The following is a 15,685-nucleotide window of genomic DNA, read 5'->3' as shown; positions in this document are numbered from 1 at the left end:
CTGTTATTATACACTTTGGTGTCAATCGCTCACTCACTGCTCAAAAGTGCTGCTGTCACTTAAGACATAACAGTCCATGCACTAAACTTTGTTATCTTTATCTTTTATTACCTAAACAGATGAGTTCTGCCTGGAGGAACATAAGAAACACTTATTCTCCATGCTACAGGAATAATCATTTACTGTGAGAATGGTGCTGTATCATAGTGTCCCAGTTTAACTACCATAGCTTGATGAATGTGGAGTGCAGCTATATTGCTCTTCCTGTCAATTTGTCTGCCATATGACTTCTCATAGACGCAGGACTCTCAGATCACTGTCTGTGGCTGACAGTATGAGCCGACATTTGCATAGCTCATTGATGGCAACCTTCTTTGATCCTACTTGCCGTGCCTAATTATCACCATTTCTTTATGCAAGCCTGGCTCCCAGGATTCTGCCTCTTTACAAGGTATCTCTCCCTCATCCCCTTTTCTCCTACTCCCTCTAACATCCCACTTAAATGGATGACATACATATGGGAGGCAAAAAGAAAAATGTCTGAACTCAAGCAGAAATGACAACTATTCGTACAGTTCAGACTGGGAGCAGAAACAGAGAGAGAGAGCTGGATTTGTCTCTTAAGGGCAACGTTCACTTGGATACAAGTCCTGGTTTATCATCAAAGGCTGTCATGTAGATGAAGAATTGAGAAGCACTGACACAGCTTGAGTTTTATGGGCTCTCGTTATGTATTTGTACAGAAGATGTGGATCATTATACTGGCAAAAGTGCAGGGTTACACTAAAAACTTCAGTCAATAAGTGCCGTATAACACTTTAAAATCATCTTAAAGAGCATATCAATGTAAATCATAACCTCTTTACAACCTGAGTTTAATCTGTGATTTTATACTCAGAGAAATGAGCGATAATTTCCATGGTTTTGTGTGCAGCTCTGTTCGGTTTCTTCTTAACATGCCTATAAGTATGTGTGTAAGTTAATCCCCTCCCTATGTGAATCACCATTGGCACATGCAATGATATTCCATTGCTTTCAGCCATGTACCTGAACAACGGTTGAGAGGATAAACATCAGACTGTTTGTTTTCTTTGGAGTTTTCTGACATTTTTAAACTGGTTGAAACAGTGATAAAACCCTGTAACAATAAGGCTTTTGACTTTTCTTCCTTCTCCGTCTTGATTGCCTTTTAACAGCTGCCTGGTTTTGGACCAACTACAGTCAAAAGAAAAGGGCCTCCAGACAGAGCAATTATGGTTTTATTTACCATGCCCGTTCCTACAGCTCTCCCTTTCTCTATCTTCCATTTTTTTCTCTCTCCACTTTGTGATCATTGATCAGATTAGAGAAAAGTACAGCTTCCTCGTGCGATTCATCTCACATAAAAACTTCATTGGCATATGAAAATAATGGACGTCAAACAATTAGGTGTAAAAAGATACTGTGGCACTAAAGGAGTAATTCAGACAAACAACAGTTATGCTTCCTTGATAAAATGAGCTTTGTGTGTGAGGGGAAATCCATTCTGGGTTTCTTGTAAAAACCAATAGTTAAGAAAAATCTGATTAGAGGATGAAGAGAATATAAATCTTTTGCTTGATCTTAACAACAGACAGTAAAATCAAATCCACCAACATTTCATGTGAAATGTGCTGAAACACCCAAGAAAGGTCATTTTTAAAGGTGACAGTGATAAGAGCAGGAAAGAAGCGTGTGAATGAAGATGAACTCCATGTTTGCTTTCCTTTTACATTCAGGAACAGCCTACATAATCCACCTTTGAAGTGGAGTGAAAAAGCTGTTGCCCAACAACAAACAAAGGGCACATTGTCTGAACCCGGCAGCTGACATGCAAAGCAGCAGAGCATTCACAGAATGCAAAACATGTTCATACGAACAATGGAGCCACTGATCTGTCCATGTAAACTGTGTGTATGACTGATACATTTCAAAACTGAATCACCTTTCAACTGTTGTTTTTAGTTCAAATTAGTGGCAAACACACTGTCAGACAGTGTAATATAACTTTGAGTCGCCATGCAGGGCCCGTCTCATAAAGGACTACAATTAGCTTGCACAATTGCACATATAAGTAAAACCTGGAACAGCCCTTTTTACTTCCAGATTTGCAAATGTACATTTTATATTTTGGGGGTTTCTGGTTTTACTCGGCAAAGTTATTTAGATAACTTAAATGACACGGGCTCAAGGTCAACTGCAATCTGGTTTTATGGCAGTGGGCATTTTTACTTACTGCCCTTATTGTGATTATCATGTATCTCATAAAATACACTATATGAAATCAGTCTTTCCATGTGTAAAACTGTAGGACAGCATCTGTACGCCACCAAGTGGTGGCCCAAAGGCTTCGTTAAAATCTCCAAAATGCATCTACTTAAACTGCAGCATTTCAACAACACACACAAACATAAAGAATATTGTTTATTACAATGTTATATACAAAATAAAGTTGTAATGAGAGTTTAAAGAGGAGTTGTTGTTGTTGTTAGCATAAATATAGAACTGACAAATATAGCTGAACATTTTTAACTGATGGTCTATGAGGAATATCAATTTTTAAAACATATAACACATGAACCATGTACAAAAAAACTGCATGTTTAAGGGACAGTTCACAATTTTCCACATAAGCTGGTATCATACATGAACATTAGCTTATGCTACAGATCCTGTGGAGTTTAAATGAAATGAAAACCAGTGAACAAAAACACTTTAAACCACAACATAGCAGTCAAACAATGTTAAGCGTCCACAACAAATAGCATCATCTTTACTGTATTTGCCTGTCATGGGACGGCTTTTCATTTCTGCCTGACATGCAGCCATCTCAATGGGATATCTCCAACAAAATCTGAGCTAATGCGTAGGCAGTGATATCAACGCTGATGCCAATAATTCACGCAAATACAAATCTGAACTATCCCTTTAACATGGGAGCAAAAAGAAGGTTAAAGCTGCATGTTACATAAAAATATCACTTTGAAACTAAGAACAGAGTAAACACTTACGTTAATAGTACATACAAAATTCAAGCATTGGGTACTCCATCTTAAACCAAACAGCCGATACTGAAACCAACATGGATTTGGTCTTTTAAAAGGTAGTAGCACCACCAAAATTACCTGAATAAAGACTTATGTTATAGCATAAGCTTATGTTATGCGATAGCATTTGTTAAAACTTGCCAATATATTCAACATATCGCTTCCAAATGAACTGATTAAGCTTTAGAAAAAGATGTAAGGATTTTCCTGCAAACAAACAAGGCATAGGATGGAGAGCTCATAAACAATCGCGTGTCAGCCTTTGGGCATTGTAATAAGTTCAGACACCGTTGACTAGGTTAGCTTTTTCCTCCTTTTGTTTATCCACTGCTTGGTCCATAGCCTCCAGAAACCTCTCAAGAGTCACTGTCGGTGTCTGCAGGCAAACAAACTACATTAAAAAACGATCTGACTCTTTTTTCCCCTACACCCCGTAGAACAAAATCAAATACTTACCTTTACAAACAGTGCGTGGGCTAGAAATGGTAACTTCCTGAGTGCTCTTCCACTCAATCCTTTGCTTTTTCTGGAAATGGAAAGAAAAACAAAGCATTAGCCTCTGGCTGTTTCAGTTCTCACTGGCACTGGATGTTATGATTACAGCACAGAGACAGTGTGATTTGGGTGCTATTGCATTATGGCTGGCTCTACTCACAGAGCAATGTTCCTCAGGCTCAGACTGTGTTCGGACACCTCACTCTCTGCAAAGCCCATTGTCTCGAGCTCAAACAGGGTAAACAGCTGCTGCCGCGGGTAGATGACCTGGCACTGCACATATCACACATTATGAAGCATAGCAGAGAATAGACTGGCAAATGGACTGCATTTATGTAGCCATTTTATCCAAAGTGGGTAACAATTTTCCTTTCATTCACTCATCCAAAACACACTGATGGTCGCAAGCTACCATGCAAGGTGCTGGCCTAAACATTGGGAGGAACTGGGGTCGGGTGTCCTGCTGTTGACCCTCATTTCTACAAAGACAATCCCCTGTGAATTAAGTAGAATCATCGTATCCATAAAATAAACTCCAAAGTTTGAACACGGAGGTAAGACTTGTTAGGGCAGATGTGTTTTGCATATTCAATGATGAATAATTAAAAAAATAATAAAACGATGTTTTGCTAGATTGTTTTGGTCACCTTCATCAGCTCCTCCAGGCAGGAGAGGTAGATGTTGTAGATGCCCTTCTCAGATGGAGGTCCGATGTACTGCTTGATGTCAGCTCTGTCCACAAACGCCAAGTCTATCTTCTCGGTCACGTTGGAGGTCGTCAGGATCACAACGTTGGAATGTCTGAAATGAGACAAAAAGTCCACACAAAACTTGTGTAAATAGGACAAAACAAAAGTCTGATGGAAAGATTTATCAGTGAAAACAGTAATTAGGAGTTGAGATGAGATGAGAAATTGATTGTAAGAATGTAAAACTCGGGCTTCTGGTATCATATGCTACAAGAGAGCCTACTTCCTGACCGTTTGATCTGGTCCAGTTGAGTGAGAACAGAGTTGACCACTCGGATGGCGTCAGAGGGCTCTGTTCCTGCCTGGCAGGCATTCCTAGCTGCTGTCAGACTCTCCACCTAACCACCATGAAACAGGTTCACAAAAGGAAGAGCCTGAGTCACAGCAGAGACACTCCTGAACATGAGATAACTAAGGTACAACAAGTGAACAAGAAGGTCTTCTGTTTTATTTCAGTGAATCTGGAAGCAAAATCTATTAAGGAATGTACTCAGATAAAACCGATTCCAATATCAAGTTAATTTCCAAGAAGCTGATTTTTTTTTACCTCATCAATCAGAACAAACACAAGAGCATCTTTGTCATCAATCAGTTGTTGGATCTTTTGAAACATCTTTGTGACCAGCTTACCACTCTGTAACAAAGAGGTATGATTAGCGATAAAAAATAATATCCGTTCCATCCTGCAACTGAACAATTTGACATAAAAAGGAGCCAGGTGTACCTCTGAGAACCACTTTGAGAACAGGCTGTGGCTGTTTATCTCAACAAATTGCCCATAAGAATACCTGCAGGGAGAGGGAGTGTATTTTGAAATGAAAAGAACAGGTGTAGATACTGCTGAAGCGGTTACACTAAAATGGGGTTTTGTCTCACCGACTCGACAGTCTGATTGACAGCTTCTGGGCAAGAGCTTTGCACAGTGACGTCTTCCCCGTGCCTGGAGGTCCTGAGTGTGGGCATACACAAAGTGATAAATCAGTTATTTTACGCACACTATCTCTGACATGACATCAACCAATAAAAAGGAACGTGTATCTTTAGTTTTTCACCATGAAGCAGCACAACACGGTTCCACGAAATCAGGTTGCTGTCGACATTTTTGTCTGAGAAGTAAATTGTTGTTGTGACATAATCCAGGAGCTGAAGAAAAATGAAAACAATGTGAAGTTTAGCAGCGTGAAAGAGTTATGTAATAATTTCCCCTCATCTCTTAAAGATTCTATGTGGAGTTTTCAGAAAGTCCTTGTTACTAAACCAGGGGCCGTTAAGTGAACGACAGTCAGATTAATACATGTAAATTGTTACATATAGTACCTTTAACTGCTATCATATATATTTTTTACCTGGGTTTTGACTCCACTCTCATATACCAGACTCTCCCAAATCCCATGGAATTCAGCTGTTAAAAAGAGAGCAGGTCATTTTAGGGGATATATTCAGATAAGGTTGAATTGTAATGAGGGAAAAGAAAAGAAGGTCTTTCAAGCAACAAATATATACAACAAACATACAGAATGTTCACCATTCTAATAGATTAGAATTTAAATTATTAAACATAAAGAAAATATGACATGTTTACCATTATTATTGTACCTGTGCCTTTAAATGAATGTTTGACCCAGCCTTGATCTTTCTTTCGATTATAGAATACTTATCTCTTGTAGGCTTAAAAGGTGGTTATAAAACAAGTTTTCGCCATAACATGTTGGCCAGTAAATAACAAGTAATTGCTGTACAGAAATGCCAAACTAGTTTTGAGGTCATTTAGAAACAGTCTCTGTATCAATAATCTTTGTTTATGTTACTTTTTTTTTTTCTTTACCATTGGTCGATATATCATTATCAGATTTTTTTAAACTCTCAAATATCTATGTCAATATTGGCCTTAAAGATCCAATACCAGTCGGGCTATAATTCATACTGTTCATATGTTCCAAACACTCATATTTTTACCACAGGCGCCCCCTTGTGAGCTCGGCAAGGTCATGCATGAGGACAGAGAGAAGCAGTGTATTTTGCCATATTTTGGTGAAAATATGACAGTCGGTAAAATACTGAGCATAAGATGGACAGCATGAACGCATGATTTCAAGCTGAGCACAGCAACTCTTTTTACAGCCAACTTTGAAGCCTACAGGGAGTGCGTTTCATACTTCAATATTTTGAATATCAAGTTATATGACATCAAGTCATACTGAATAATACATTGCATGCCTAAACAATAACCAGTAGGTTTACACTGTAAAATGATTGCTTCCTATATCAAGTGTAGCCTGACTTGAAATAACTGAAAATAAATCAAACTAAGAAAGATTTTCTCATCATGATGTTCTATTCAATGTCCAGTGTCACCTGCTGGCAGCAACCAGTGATTGGCTGCTGAAAGCTCCTCATCCTCCTCCAGACTGAGCATGCTGGGTCCGTCCTCATTCAGAGTGAAGATGTGAACGGAGACAGCGCAGCTATTCAAATCAAGGGGCTGAATGGGGGAAAAAGTTCATAAAAAAGAACAAATAAACAACTGCAAAGCATTATTACTTGTTTTTGAAAAATACCCCAATGGTATAGATGATTGTAAATATTCACAAAGCAAAATAACAGACTTGTGTGACCATTTCCTCGACATCAACTAGAGCCACAGATTCCACATGTTTCTGTAGGAAGTCTTCATCAAACTCGGTCCATCTGTAGTTTCCAAAAACCATGCTGTGGCGATTCAGTAGAGCCAGAACATGCATCTTCACCTCAGACAGTTTAGCTGTGCTGAAATATGAACAAGAATGGAAAGAATTACAATTTTGTTATCATTAGGACAATAACTGCTTATTTTCCCACCTGTGGTGGCTGATAGCATACCAATACCAATATGAATATTCTTACTAAACTCTTATAAGTCATTTCAGGCATTTTCCTAATGCATTTTATTCAGTTGTTGAAGAGTCGGCTGACACAAACTACCAAAAACATGTTACTCATCGCTTACTCTTAAAGGTTAGAGATTGTGGATAGTTAAACTGTATTTAAGCGTGTGTGAAAGCTTTCTGCATTCTTGGTAAGATCTGTGGTTTGTTCTGGACTCCATACGTGTATTCACTGACATGTTTTGACCTGCCCAGCAAACCCACCTGTGAGATTTAACATGGACCTCCACATGGATGTCTTGTTTCTGGTTTCCCACCTCCATTCCTGTAAAACTGTGCACGTCAGAGCAACATTCATTGATTTAAAAGCAGCATTCCTCGCATATAGTGGTTAACTTCGGTAATGTTCAGTCTTGTACTCAACGCATAAGTTTGTTTAACAGAAAGGCACATTTCCATTTCGTTTGCTAGGCAAGTTGGCGATGTTGTTGCTAGCTAACATAGCTGGCTAACGTTAACATCCCTCAAAGATTAAAGGTAAACAGTTTGCTACATCGACAAAACCAAAACCATACCTTACACCATTCACGTTATCAATCTGATTACTTGCATCAACCAAAGTTGTGGTATCCAAGAAACTATCGATGGTCCGCTGTGCTGTCAGAAAGCCGACAGTCACTCGAATTCAGCGCGCTGATTTCTTACACCGGAAATACATCATTTGTTTTGGGTATCACATCCGCCTGCCGCTAGCTTTCTTGTTGCAAATGTTTGTTACAACCAGGGTAACGCAAGTGACCAGTGACAACATAGTTGGAATAAACAGAAGACTTCGGATATAAATACGGAGATATGGGGAAAAAACACAAGAAAAATAAGCCCGAGTGGAGAACAGTTGATGGTACCTGAGTGCACATTTTACTATTAGTTACCGCACCGCTTTTGTTCCAGCTAGCTTTACGTTAGCTACCTTAGCTTAGCTGGCTAGTTCAACTGGCAAATACAGCAGGTTTGCATAGTTTTTTTGTAAAAGATCTACCCAAATATATCAACACGCTACACATCCCTCTGCTCTACTTTTCAGCTGCTGTTGGTACAATGTCCTGCTAAAATCCTGAGTTGATCCGTTTGTTATAATTCTATATATTACATATTCTTTGTTTTTTTTTTGCTGTGCTAGTAATCTATAGTTAAGTCACCAAGTTAGTTAAGTTATATCTGACTGTGTATCTAACTGATTGATGTATTATGGTTTTAAAATTTTGATTTAATTTGATCCGTAATTCATTTCATATCCAGTTCAGCAAAAACACCAGCTCTAGGATTACCTCCGACAAAACAGCTGTGCTGCACAACACAACCTTATCTCAATATACAGTAGAATATTTTCTACAGACAGAGAAGCTGCAGCTTATTACGTCTACTCTTTTTACAATACACAACCTATTTGGTGTCTGAAGTAATATCAGACAAAACTTATAGTATTCCAGCTATACTAATGTCAACATCATTCCACATACCCTCCCACATCTTTTCACCTTGTACCATGATTTCTATCTCAACTATCACCTTGATCTTGTGTGTTGTGTTTGTAGACTATGAGGACAAGGCTCTTGAGAAGCCCCTGAAGCTTGTGCTCAAAGTTGGAGGAAGTGAGGTGACGGAGCTCTCTGGTTCGGGCCATGACTCCAGCTACTACGATGACAGATCAGACCACGAACGAGAACGCCACAAAGAGAAAAAGAAGAAGAAGAAGAAAAAGTCTGAAAAGGATAAAGACAAATATGTGGATGATGAGGACAGAAGACGGCGGAAGGTTAGTATATAAAAGAACATTCTACCTTTCTAGCACCTGCAATTTTGCCACTACAAGTGAAAACTGGCTTTCATCCTTTCATCCCTTCCTACAGGAGGAAAAGAGGAAGAAGAGAGAGCGGGAGCAGAATGAATCTGAGGCAGCAGCTGCTATAGCTGCCACCAGTGCTGGTGTGCCTGTTGAACCTTTCACATTGCCAAAGAGTATAAGTATTGGATTAGAGGTAAGTACACTGCCTGAGAATGTGACCAATACATTCTTAATGATTTTGCTGGCAAGTCCCTCACATAATGACTGTATCTCATCAGCCGGAAGAGAAGAAAAAGAAGAAAGAGCGAGAGAGAGAGTTTGAAATAGAGCCTGAAGTGGAGGAGTTTCACCCCAATGTGAAGGTGGAAGTAGAACAGCAAGGAGACAGGCCGGTCCGATCATGCAGGACACAACAAGGTGAGAATGCCAGTCTGTGAGGAAATTTTTTGGCAAGCAAATATGATGTTATTCATTTGTTAATGTGTTAATAGATATTTGTATTTTTTATATTTGCCCAATGCAGAGAATGAGTGCACTCCTCGTCAACAACTGCTGGAGCACTTCTTGAGGCAGTTGCAGAGGTGAGGAACACTGATTCAGTCTAATTGCCGTGTCCACCTGTAATGTCGGCCTTCTGAAGGCCTTCTTGAAGAGTTTTAACTAGATCACAGTCAATACTTTAAAGATCCAGAAGCATAAAGACTAAGGCTTAAGTAAAGGTTAAGGATAAGGCTGATACTTGTTCCTGAGAATGAATCCTGATGTTTTTGGGGAACCCCTTTTCCTCTAACATGAACATCATTTAGCACATTACATAAGAAATATCATAGATTAATGCATATATTGCCACGAAATATACTGAACACAGTCACACTTCCCAAAAGATAAAGGTTTGGACACTCTTTGAGCTTTCATTTTTACACCACTCTAGGTCAAAATGTCACATTTGCATGCAGCTTGTCCCATGGGCCAATTGACAGATCAGACAGACTTACCTCTAGACCCTGTAAGTGTCTAAGAATAGCAGAATGTGCATTTGTTGTTTGTTCCATGCAACACCTACACGCTAAGTATTGTAGGGTGCCATAAACATTGCGGCCTTTACCGACTGTAGGCTTTTGGTCTTTAGTCTATATGAGCATTTATTATTATGATTGGAACACAGACATGAGCTTTTATTATACACTATTCTTTGAAATAGTGGAGGGTGAGTCCAGTTGTTTAACTTGCGAATGTATTAGCCATAGATTGCTATCAACACTTGGACAACATCTGACCAAACATAAATCAGGCCATGTTACGATGCAGTTTGGTTCATCAAATCACAGCACAAGTAAGATCTATTCATATTGATCATATTGACCTGACAGATAACGTGCTCCGGCATGATCAGAGGAGAACACCTGCACTCAAAAAGACAAGTCTAAGAAATGTAAATGTTGGTGCTGTACTGAATAACACTGATGGCGCATCACTTGTCTTTCCAGGAAAGACCCCCACGGATTTTTCTCATTTCCAGTAACGGATGCGATTGCTCCTGGTTACTCAATGATCATCAAACATCCGATGGACTTCAGCACCATGAAAGACAAGATTAGTGACAATGAGTACAACACAGTTACAGAATTCAAGGTGAGGATACTTTTTCAACGTAAAGAGAGAGTTGAGATGGTGAATATGTATTTTCCTTTGAGAATATTGTAAAGTTTGCCCTCATACCTATTTGAACACTTTCAGGCGGACTTTAAACTGATGTGTGACAATGCCATGGTGTACAACCGGCCAGAGACCGTCTATTACAAGGCTGCTAAGAAACTGCTCCATACAGGATTCAAGATGATGAGCAAGGTAATGAGGCCAAATGGAATGAAAATAATCATTTCTTATACTATATGTTTTTGTAACCCATCCATCTTATCCATTTCACACCAGCTTTGTCGATGTTGGCTGTCTAGTGGTTTGACTTGATTGAAAAGTCATTAACTGAGACACTTCCAAACGAGGGATCTAAGTGATTTGCTTTGTGTTGATCCCTTTAAGAGAAAATATATTTCCATAATTGTGCACTTACTTTGTGAGTTTGAATACGTTCGAGATGAACAGCAGTAATGATGTCACCTAGAGTCAAATCATGGTGCTGCTCCATATACAGTGTGTAATGGAATATATTCAAAGCACTATTGACAAATTCCCAGCAGCTGAGCATTATGAGCCACACATACAAATAAAACTAATTTGGTAGTAACGAAAACAAAGTCAGGTCAGTCACTAATGTCAGTGTCAACTGGCCATGGGTGGATTCCAAACTCCGTCTGCTGTCCCTATCCATATTTTGCCATTTAAGCAGACAAAGTTAAATGTCTCTTTTTCCTCTGCCCTGTGCACAGGAACGGCTGTTGGCTCTAAAGCGCAGCATGTCTTTCATGCAAGATATGGACTACACCCAACAGGCAGCCATTTTGGGAGATGAAGACCTTACAGCTGATATACCTCCGCCAGAGATAATCCCCATCCCAGTGGAATCGGCAAAGAAGTCCAAGAAACAACCAGTCAAAGACATGAAGGAAGTCATCAGGTATTCCTTATTTGTATAAATGATTATGGAGTTAAATGGAGCCAGAAAAGGCCTGTAGGAAATGGTTGATGTCCTGTGATTCAGCATCCTGTCAGTATAATGATCCGGTAACACTGTCTCTTCTGTTATTTCAGTTACCTGTATGAACCAGAGGGAAATGCTTGCAGCTTGACTGACAGCACAGCAGAGGAGCATGTTCTGGCGCTGGTTGAGCATTCTGCAGATGAAGCTCGGGATCGGATCAACAGATACATGCCCAACTCGAAGGTTTTCTTTACTTACTGAGTATACTTTTCCATTCACACATAATGTTTCTACCAGCTATAGGTATGTATGACAAAGTGGTAGTCAGGTCTGACCAAGGTATGTTGTTGAAGCATTTAGGTCTGTGGGCTTTACTTCTTGTCATTGTAGTTTGCATTGTCAATATATTTTCTCTGTTTTGTGTTTTCAGATGGGCTTCTTACGTAAAGAGCAAGACAGTTCTCTTGTATATACTGTTGTAAATCAGCTGGATCCTGATGCAGAAGGTTTGTTATCATTGTGTAGTCTTTCAAAACCCTGTGTTCACACAAGATCTACACTACATTAGTGTTATATGTGAGAAAGAAGCAAATTGTTCTTCGTGTTTTGCAGAAGAGGAGACTCATAAAGTGGACCTGAGCTCTCTGTCAAATAAGCTTCTGCCTGGATTAACAACCTTGGGTTTCAAAGATGACAGGAGACACAAAGGTATGTCATGAAGTGCACTTTTGTTGATTTAATTCATAGTCATTTTAATTGTCTCATCCGATTAATAACAATTGCTGGCTTATAATAGATTGTTCTTTTTTCTTGCTCCGTGTAGTAACGTTTCTGAGCAGTGCCTACAACATTCAAAGCCTTCAGAAGAACTCCGTCTTTCCAGACCTACTGACTGATGAGGTGGACATGCTCTATTCAGCCTATGGAGATGACACAGGGGTACAATGTGCTCTCAGGTAGGGGTGCTTGTCTGTCATAGGTTAAACTTAGGTTTGAAATGATTTAGTGAAAAGAAAATGTTTCTAATGCTTGAAATGTGTTCACTTTCAACCCCAAGCATACAGGAGTTTGTCAAGGGCTGCGGAAGTGTCACGAAGCATTGGGTCGACGGGCTTCTGGACAAGATGACAGCAGGCGATCACGTTAAAGCTGTCAGTCAAATCCGACAGGTATCTGACTTGTGCTTAATATACACCAACATGCAGTTTTGCACACATTACTTCCATCATCCTCTCAGTCTCTGGGGTTGTCAATTCTACAACAGTCTGGTTTCTGTCATGTAGGCCTATTATGTGTGTGTGTGTGTGATGCTTATTTTAAATTTCAGAAAAGAAACATGATGCTGAAACCTGATGAAACCAAATCCAACATCTGTGACATGCAGGTACACTGTAGTTTGTTAAACGGGATGGTACATTTAAATAGCTCCTCGACTGCCTGATTGACACTGTGTGTTTTTGTTCAGATGGCAGATGGCACTGGCCTGGGAGAGAGCGGCTCAGTCCTGGACTTCATGTCAATGAAGAACTATCCTGATATGTCTCTGGACATATCCATGCTGAACTCATTAGGTGGTTATCCCCATCAGCACTCAGAGTGGCTGCATTTACATGTACACCAATAATCCCATCATAAACTGATTAAGGTAGTAAAATTAGTAAAGTGGAATCCATGTGAATGCTTAACTTGCATTATGTTAATGTGATAAGGCTCATAGTGAGCATACTGAGAGTAAGATGTGTGGAGCCTCAGTATTGAAGGGATAATGCCCATGTAAACACGTTAATCCCATTAAAAGTCTCCTATTAAAAGGCAGAGTTTGCAACACGTAGCAGTCAAACTACTTGATGGCAACATGACAAAAATATTGGATATGATGCTCCACTCTGTCTTTTCTGCTTTCAATGGTGGTTGTGACCATCTTCCTCTGAGAAAACATCTTTAAAGCTCTGCTATCTTAAAGCTAGTGTGAACAGGTCAAAACACACATGATTTTACTGTGGTACATAATTGTGGCTGCACATATTACTCATACAGTTTCCCCTTTCCCCTCCTTTTTTTAATGTGTACTTGCAAGCCACAACCTCACTAGAACTCTTTAGTGCCTTGTTCATTTAGTTTCCTACAATGATCTTACCTACGTTCTCTCTTTATCAGGTAAAACAGTGAAAAAGGAACCAGGTAACGAGGAGAACCAGCAGCACTTTGATGATGCAGACAAACTCCTGCAGGAGTTCCAGGAGGCCCAGGTGGACAGAGTCGGCTCCAGACCTTCGTCCAACCTGTCCTCCCTCTCTAATGCCTCAGAGAGGGACCAGCACCACTTAGGTACCTGCAATAGGAGTGAGACTAAAAGATAAGGTGCTCAGAAAGGAGCACAGCTAATGCCTTTTAATTACAATTTACAGTTTTTGTTCATCAAATTATTGTCATTAGTATGATAACACGCCATATTACATCAACTAAATGTTACATCTCCACTTTTTTGTAATATTTTCATTGCTTCCCCCGGATTAGTAACACCAGTGTAACAACATAAGAACCATGTTTCCTTTTGTCCGTAGGGAGCCCACCACACCTGGGCGTCGGCGACCAGTCTGAAATGGTTCATGATCCTTACGAGTTCCTGCAATCTCCGGAGCCAGAGAGCTCAGCCAACAGCTGACCACACACACTGCCATTTTGTTATCCTGGTGTTAACGGCGCTGGGTACTCGGCCTTGGACTGTTTAAACACTGTGGAGACAACAGGATCCTCGGACCCGTTTTAAAGAGTGAATGTGATTGTACAGACTGTTTGTAGTGTAATTGTATGGTTTTGTATGAGTGCAACACTTAAAAATAAATGCTTGCACCTGTATTTATAAATGTGTGTGGTTTAATAAGCAAATGAAAAACTATTATCAGCTGCAAGGAACTGTATACCATTAACATTCATCCATATTTGGTGCGTTTGCAGTTAAAGGATGTTGTGAGATCGTCCAGCTGTAGCAGCAAAACTTCCACCCGTCGACTTTATTGAGCAACGTTTGCTGTCTCAGCATGCGAAGACACAACAGGGAAGTGAGAATAAAGCAATACGCATGCAATATACATTTACATTCAGTGTAATGTTACACAAGAAAGCCGGGACTAAAGAAGGGCTTTAGTTTTGAAAGCAGAAGTGTGTTTATCTCTGTGTTTGCAGTTCCCTCTTGCTCTCATGGGAGAAGAGCATTGGCTATCTTTGAGGAGCTCATATTCTCCAGGGCCTAAAAGCATGACAAAGAATCACAGTGAGTTTGATAGGCAAGCGACATGCGTACTCAGTGAAGAGCCTCAACAAAGAGCTGGGTATCTTGAAGAGAGCGGTACTGCACATGCGCAGCAGAGCAGTTTCCATAGCGCTGCGACGACCTGCTGAGTGAGTTGAGTCTTCAACTTCTGATTCACGTCCTTCGGTGACAAATCCAAGGACGTTGGAGCGCTGTATCCTTGTTTATTGGCGCTTTATTTAGTTGTTTCGCTTTGTCCTGGCGTTGTGTGTTTATTCATCATGTGAATTTTACTTACTGAAGCATCTGCCCGGCAAACAAACTAATCATGGGATATCAAGCGGTTTAAATCTCCGTGTGTATTTAAACAGGAGCGCATTGTTTTCATTTCATGGTCGCTGTCACCGGCAAACGTAAGTAATTCTTAATGGATCAAAGCTTTATGCAGACCTGTTGTCCCGTAACTTAGGTTATTATTGGCATGACTTCATTGTTTTATTTTAAGCCGAAAAAGTATAAAATAGCCGAGTGGGCTGGGTTTGTGAATTAAACACAAAATGCGGGGTGAGCTGAAGCTGACAACCTTTAACATAATGTTAGCTAGCAGCTTTAGTTGCTCAGCAAACCAGGCAACAAAACCCACTATCAGGAAGACAAACAGCCAGGAGTTTCTTGCCTCTTTACTCGGTAACTAGCGTTGAATTTCTCTCCTAGGTTTAATGCAGTGATGGACACAAAGCATTATTATGTGCTTACTTGTTATATTGTTGATTCTTTCCAGGTTTGTAGCTTATTTGTAGAACTTTTATCAAGT

At 39.9% G+C, this 15,685-nt stretch overlaps 2 protein-coding genes across 8 annotated transcripts; one reads left to right on the top strand and one right to left on the bottom strand.

Moving 5' to 3' along the window:
* Positions 1–3,211: 3,211 nt before the first annotated feature.
* trip13 (thyroid hormone receptor interactor 13) lies at positions 3,212–7,496 on the bottom strand. Its single transcript, XM_070912426.1, has 13 exons — positions 7,438–7,496; positions 6,916–7,075; positions 6,665–6,791; positions 5,656–5,711; positions 5,362–5,452; positions 5,186–5,258; positions 5,034–5,097; positions 4,857–4,943; positions 4,541–4,647; positions 4,208–4,361; positions 3,721–3,833; positions 3,522–3,591; positions 3,212–3,441 (listed from the first exon to the last, which is right to left on the bottom strand). The coding sequence occupies exons 1-13, from the start codon at positions 7,494–7,496 to the stop codon at positions 3,346–3,348; spliced, it is 1,257 nt and encodes a 418-aa protein (XP_070768527.1). The 3' UTR covers positions 3,212–3,345.
* Positions 7,497–7,942: 446 nt separating this feature from the next.
* Positions 7,943–14,463, top strand: brd9 (bromodomain containing 9). 7 transcript variants are annotated; one of them, XM_070911911.1, is made up of 18 exons: positions 7,943–8,074; positions 8,769–8,989; positions 9,084–9,128; positions 9,349–9,436; positions 9,543–9,600; positions 10,507–10,651; positions 10,757–10,867; positions 11,407–11,594; positions 11,653–11,688; positions 11,729–11,861; positions 12,049–12,124; positions 12,231–12,326; positions 12,442–12,574; positions 12,676–12,787; positions 12,946–12,991; positions 13,091–13,189; positions 13,776–13,946; positions 14,183–14,463. In XM_070911911.1, exons 1-18 carry the CDS (start codon positions 8,026–8,028, stop codon positions 14,281–14,283), a joined length of 1,908 nt encoding a protein of 635 aa, XP_070768012.1. In that variant the 5' UTR covers positions 7,943–8,025; the 3' UTR covers positions 14,284–14,463. The 7 variants fall into 7 exon arrangements, with proteins under 7 accessions (XP_070768012.1, XP_070768014.1, XP_070768011.1 ...); XM_070911913.1 differs by lacking the exon at positions 11,653–11,688 and having other exon boundaries at positions 11,470–11,594; XM_070911910.1 differs by lacking the exon at positions 11,653–11,688.
* Positions 14,464–15,685: the final 1,222 nt, after the last annotated feature.

This window comes from Enoplosus armatus, chromosome 9 (assembly GCF_043641665.1).
Source record: "Enoplosus armatus isolate fEnoArm2 chromosome 9, fEnoArm2.hap1, whole genome shotgun sequence".
In the NCBI taxonomy this organism is placed as follows: Eukaryota; Metazoa; Chordata; class Actinopteri; order Centrarchiformes; family Enoplosidae; genus Enoplosus; species Enoplosus armatus.
The sequence above is the reverse complement of the archived record's forward strand: the minus strand, read 5'-3'. Positions and strand labels throughout refer to the sequence as shown.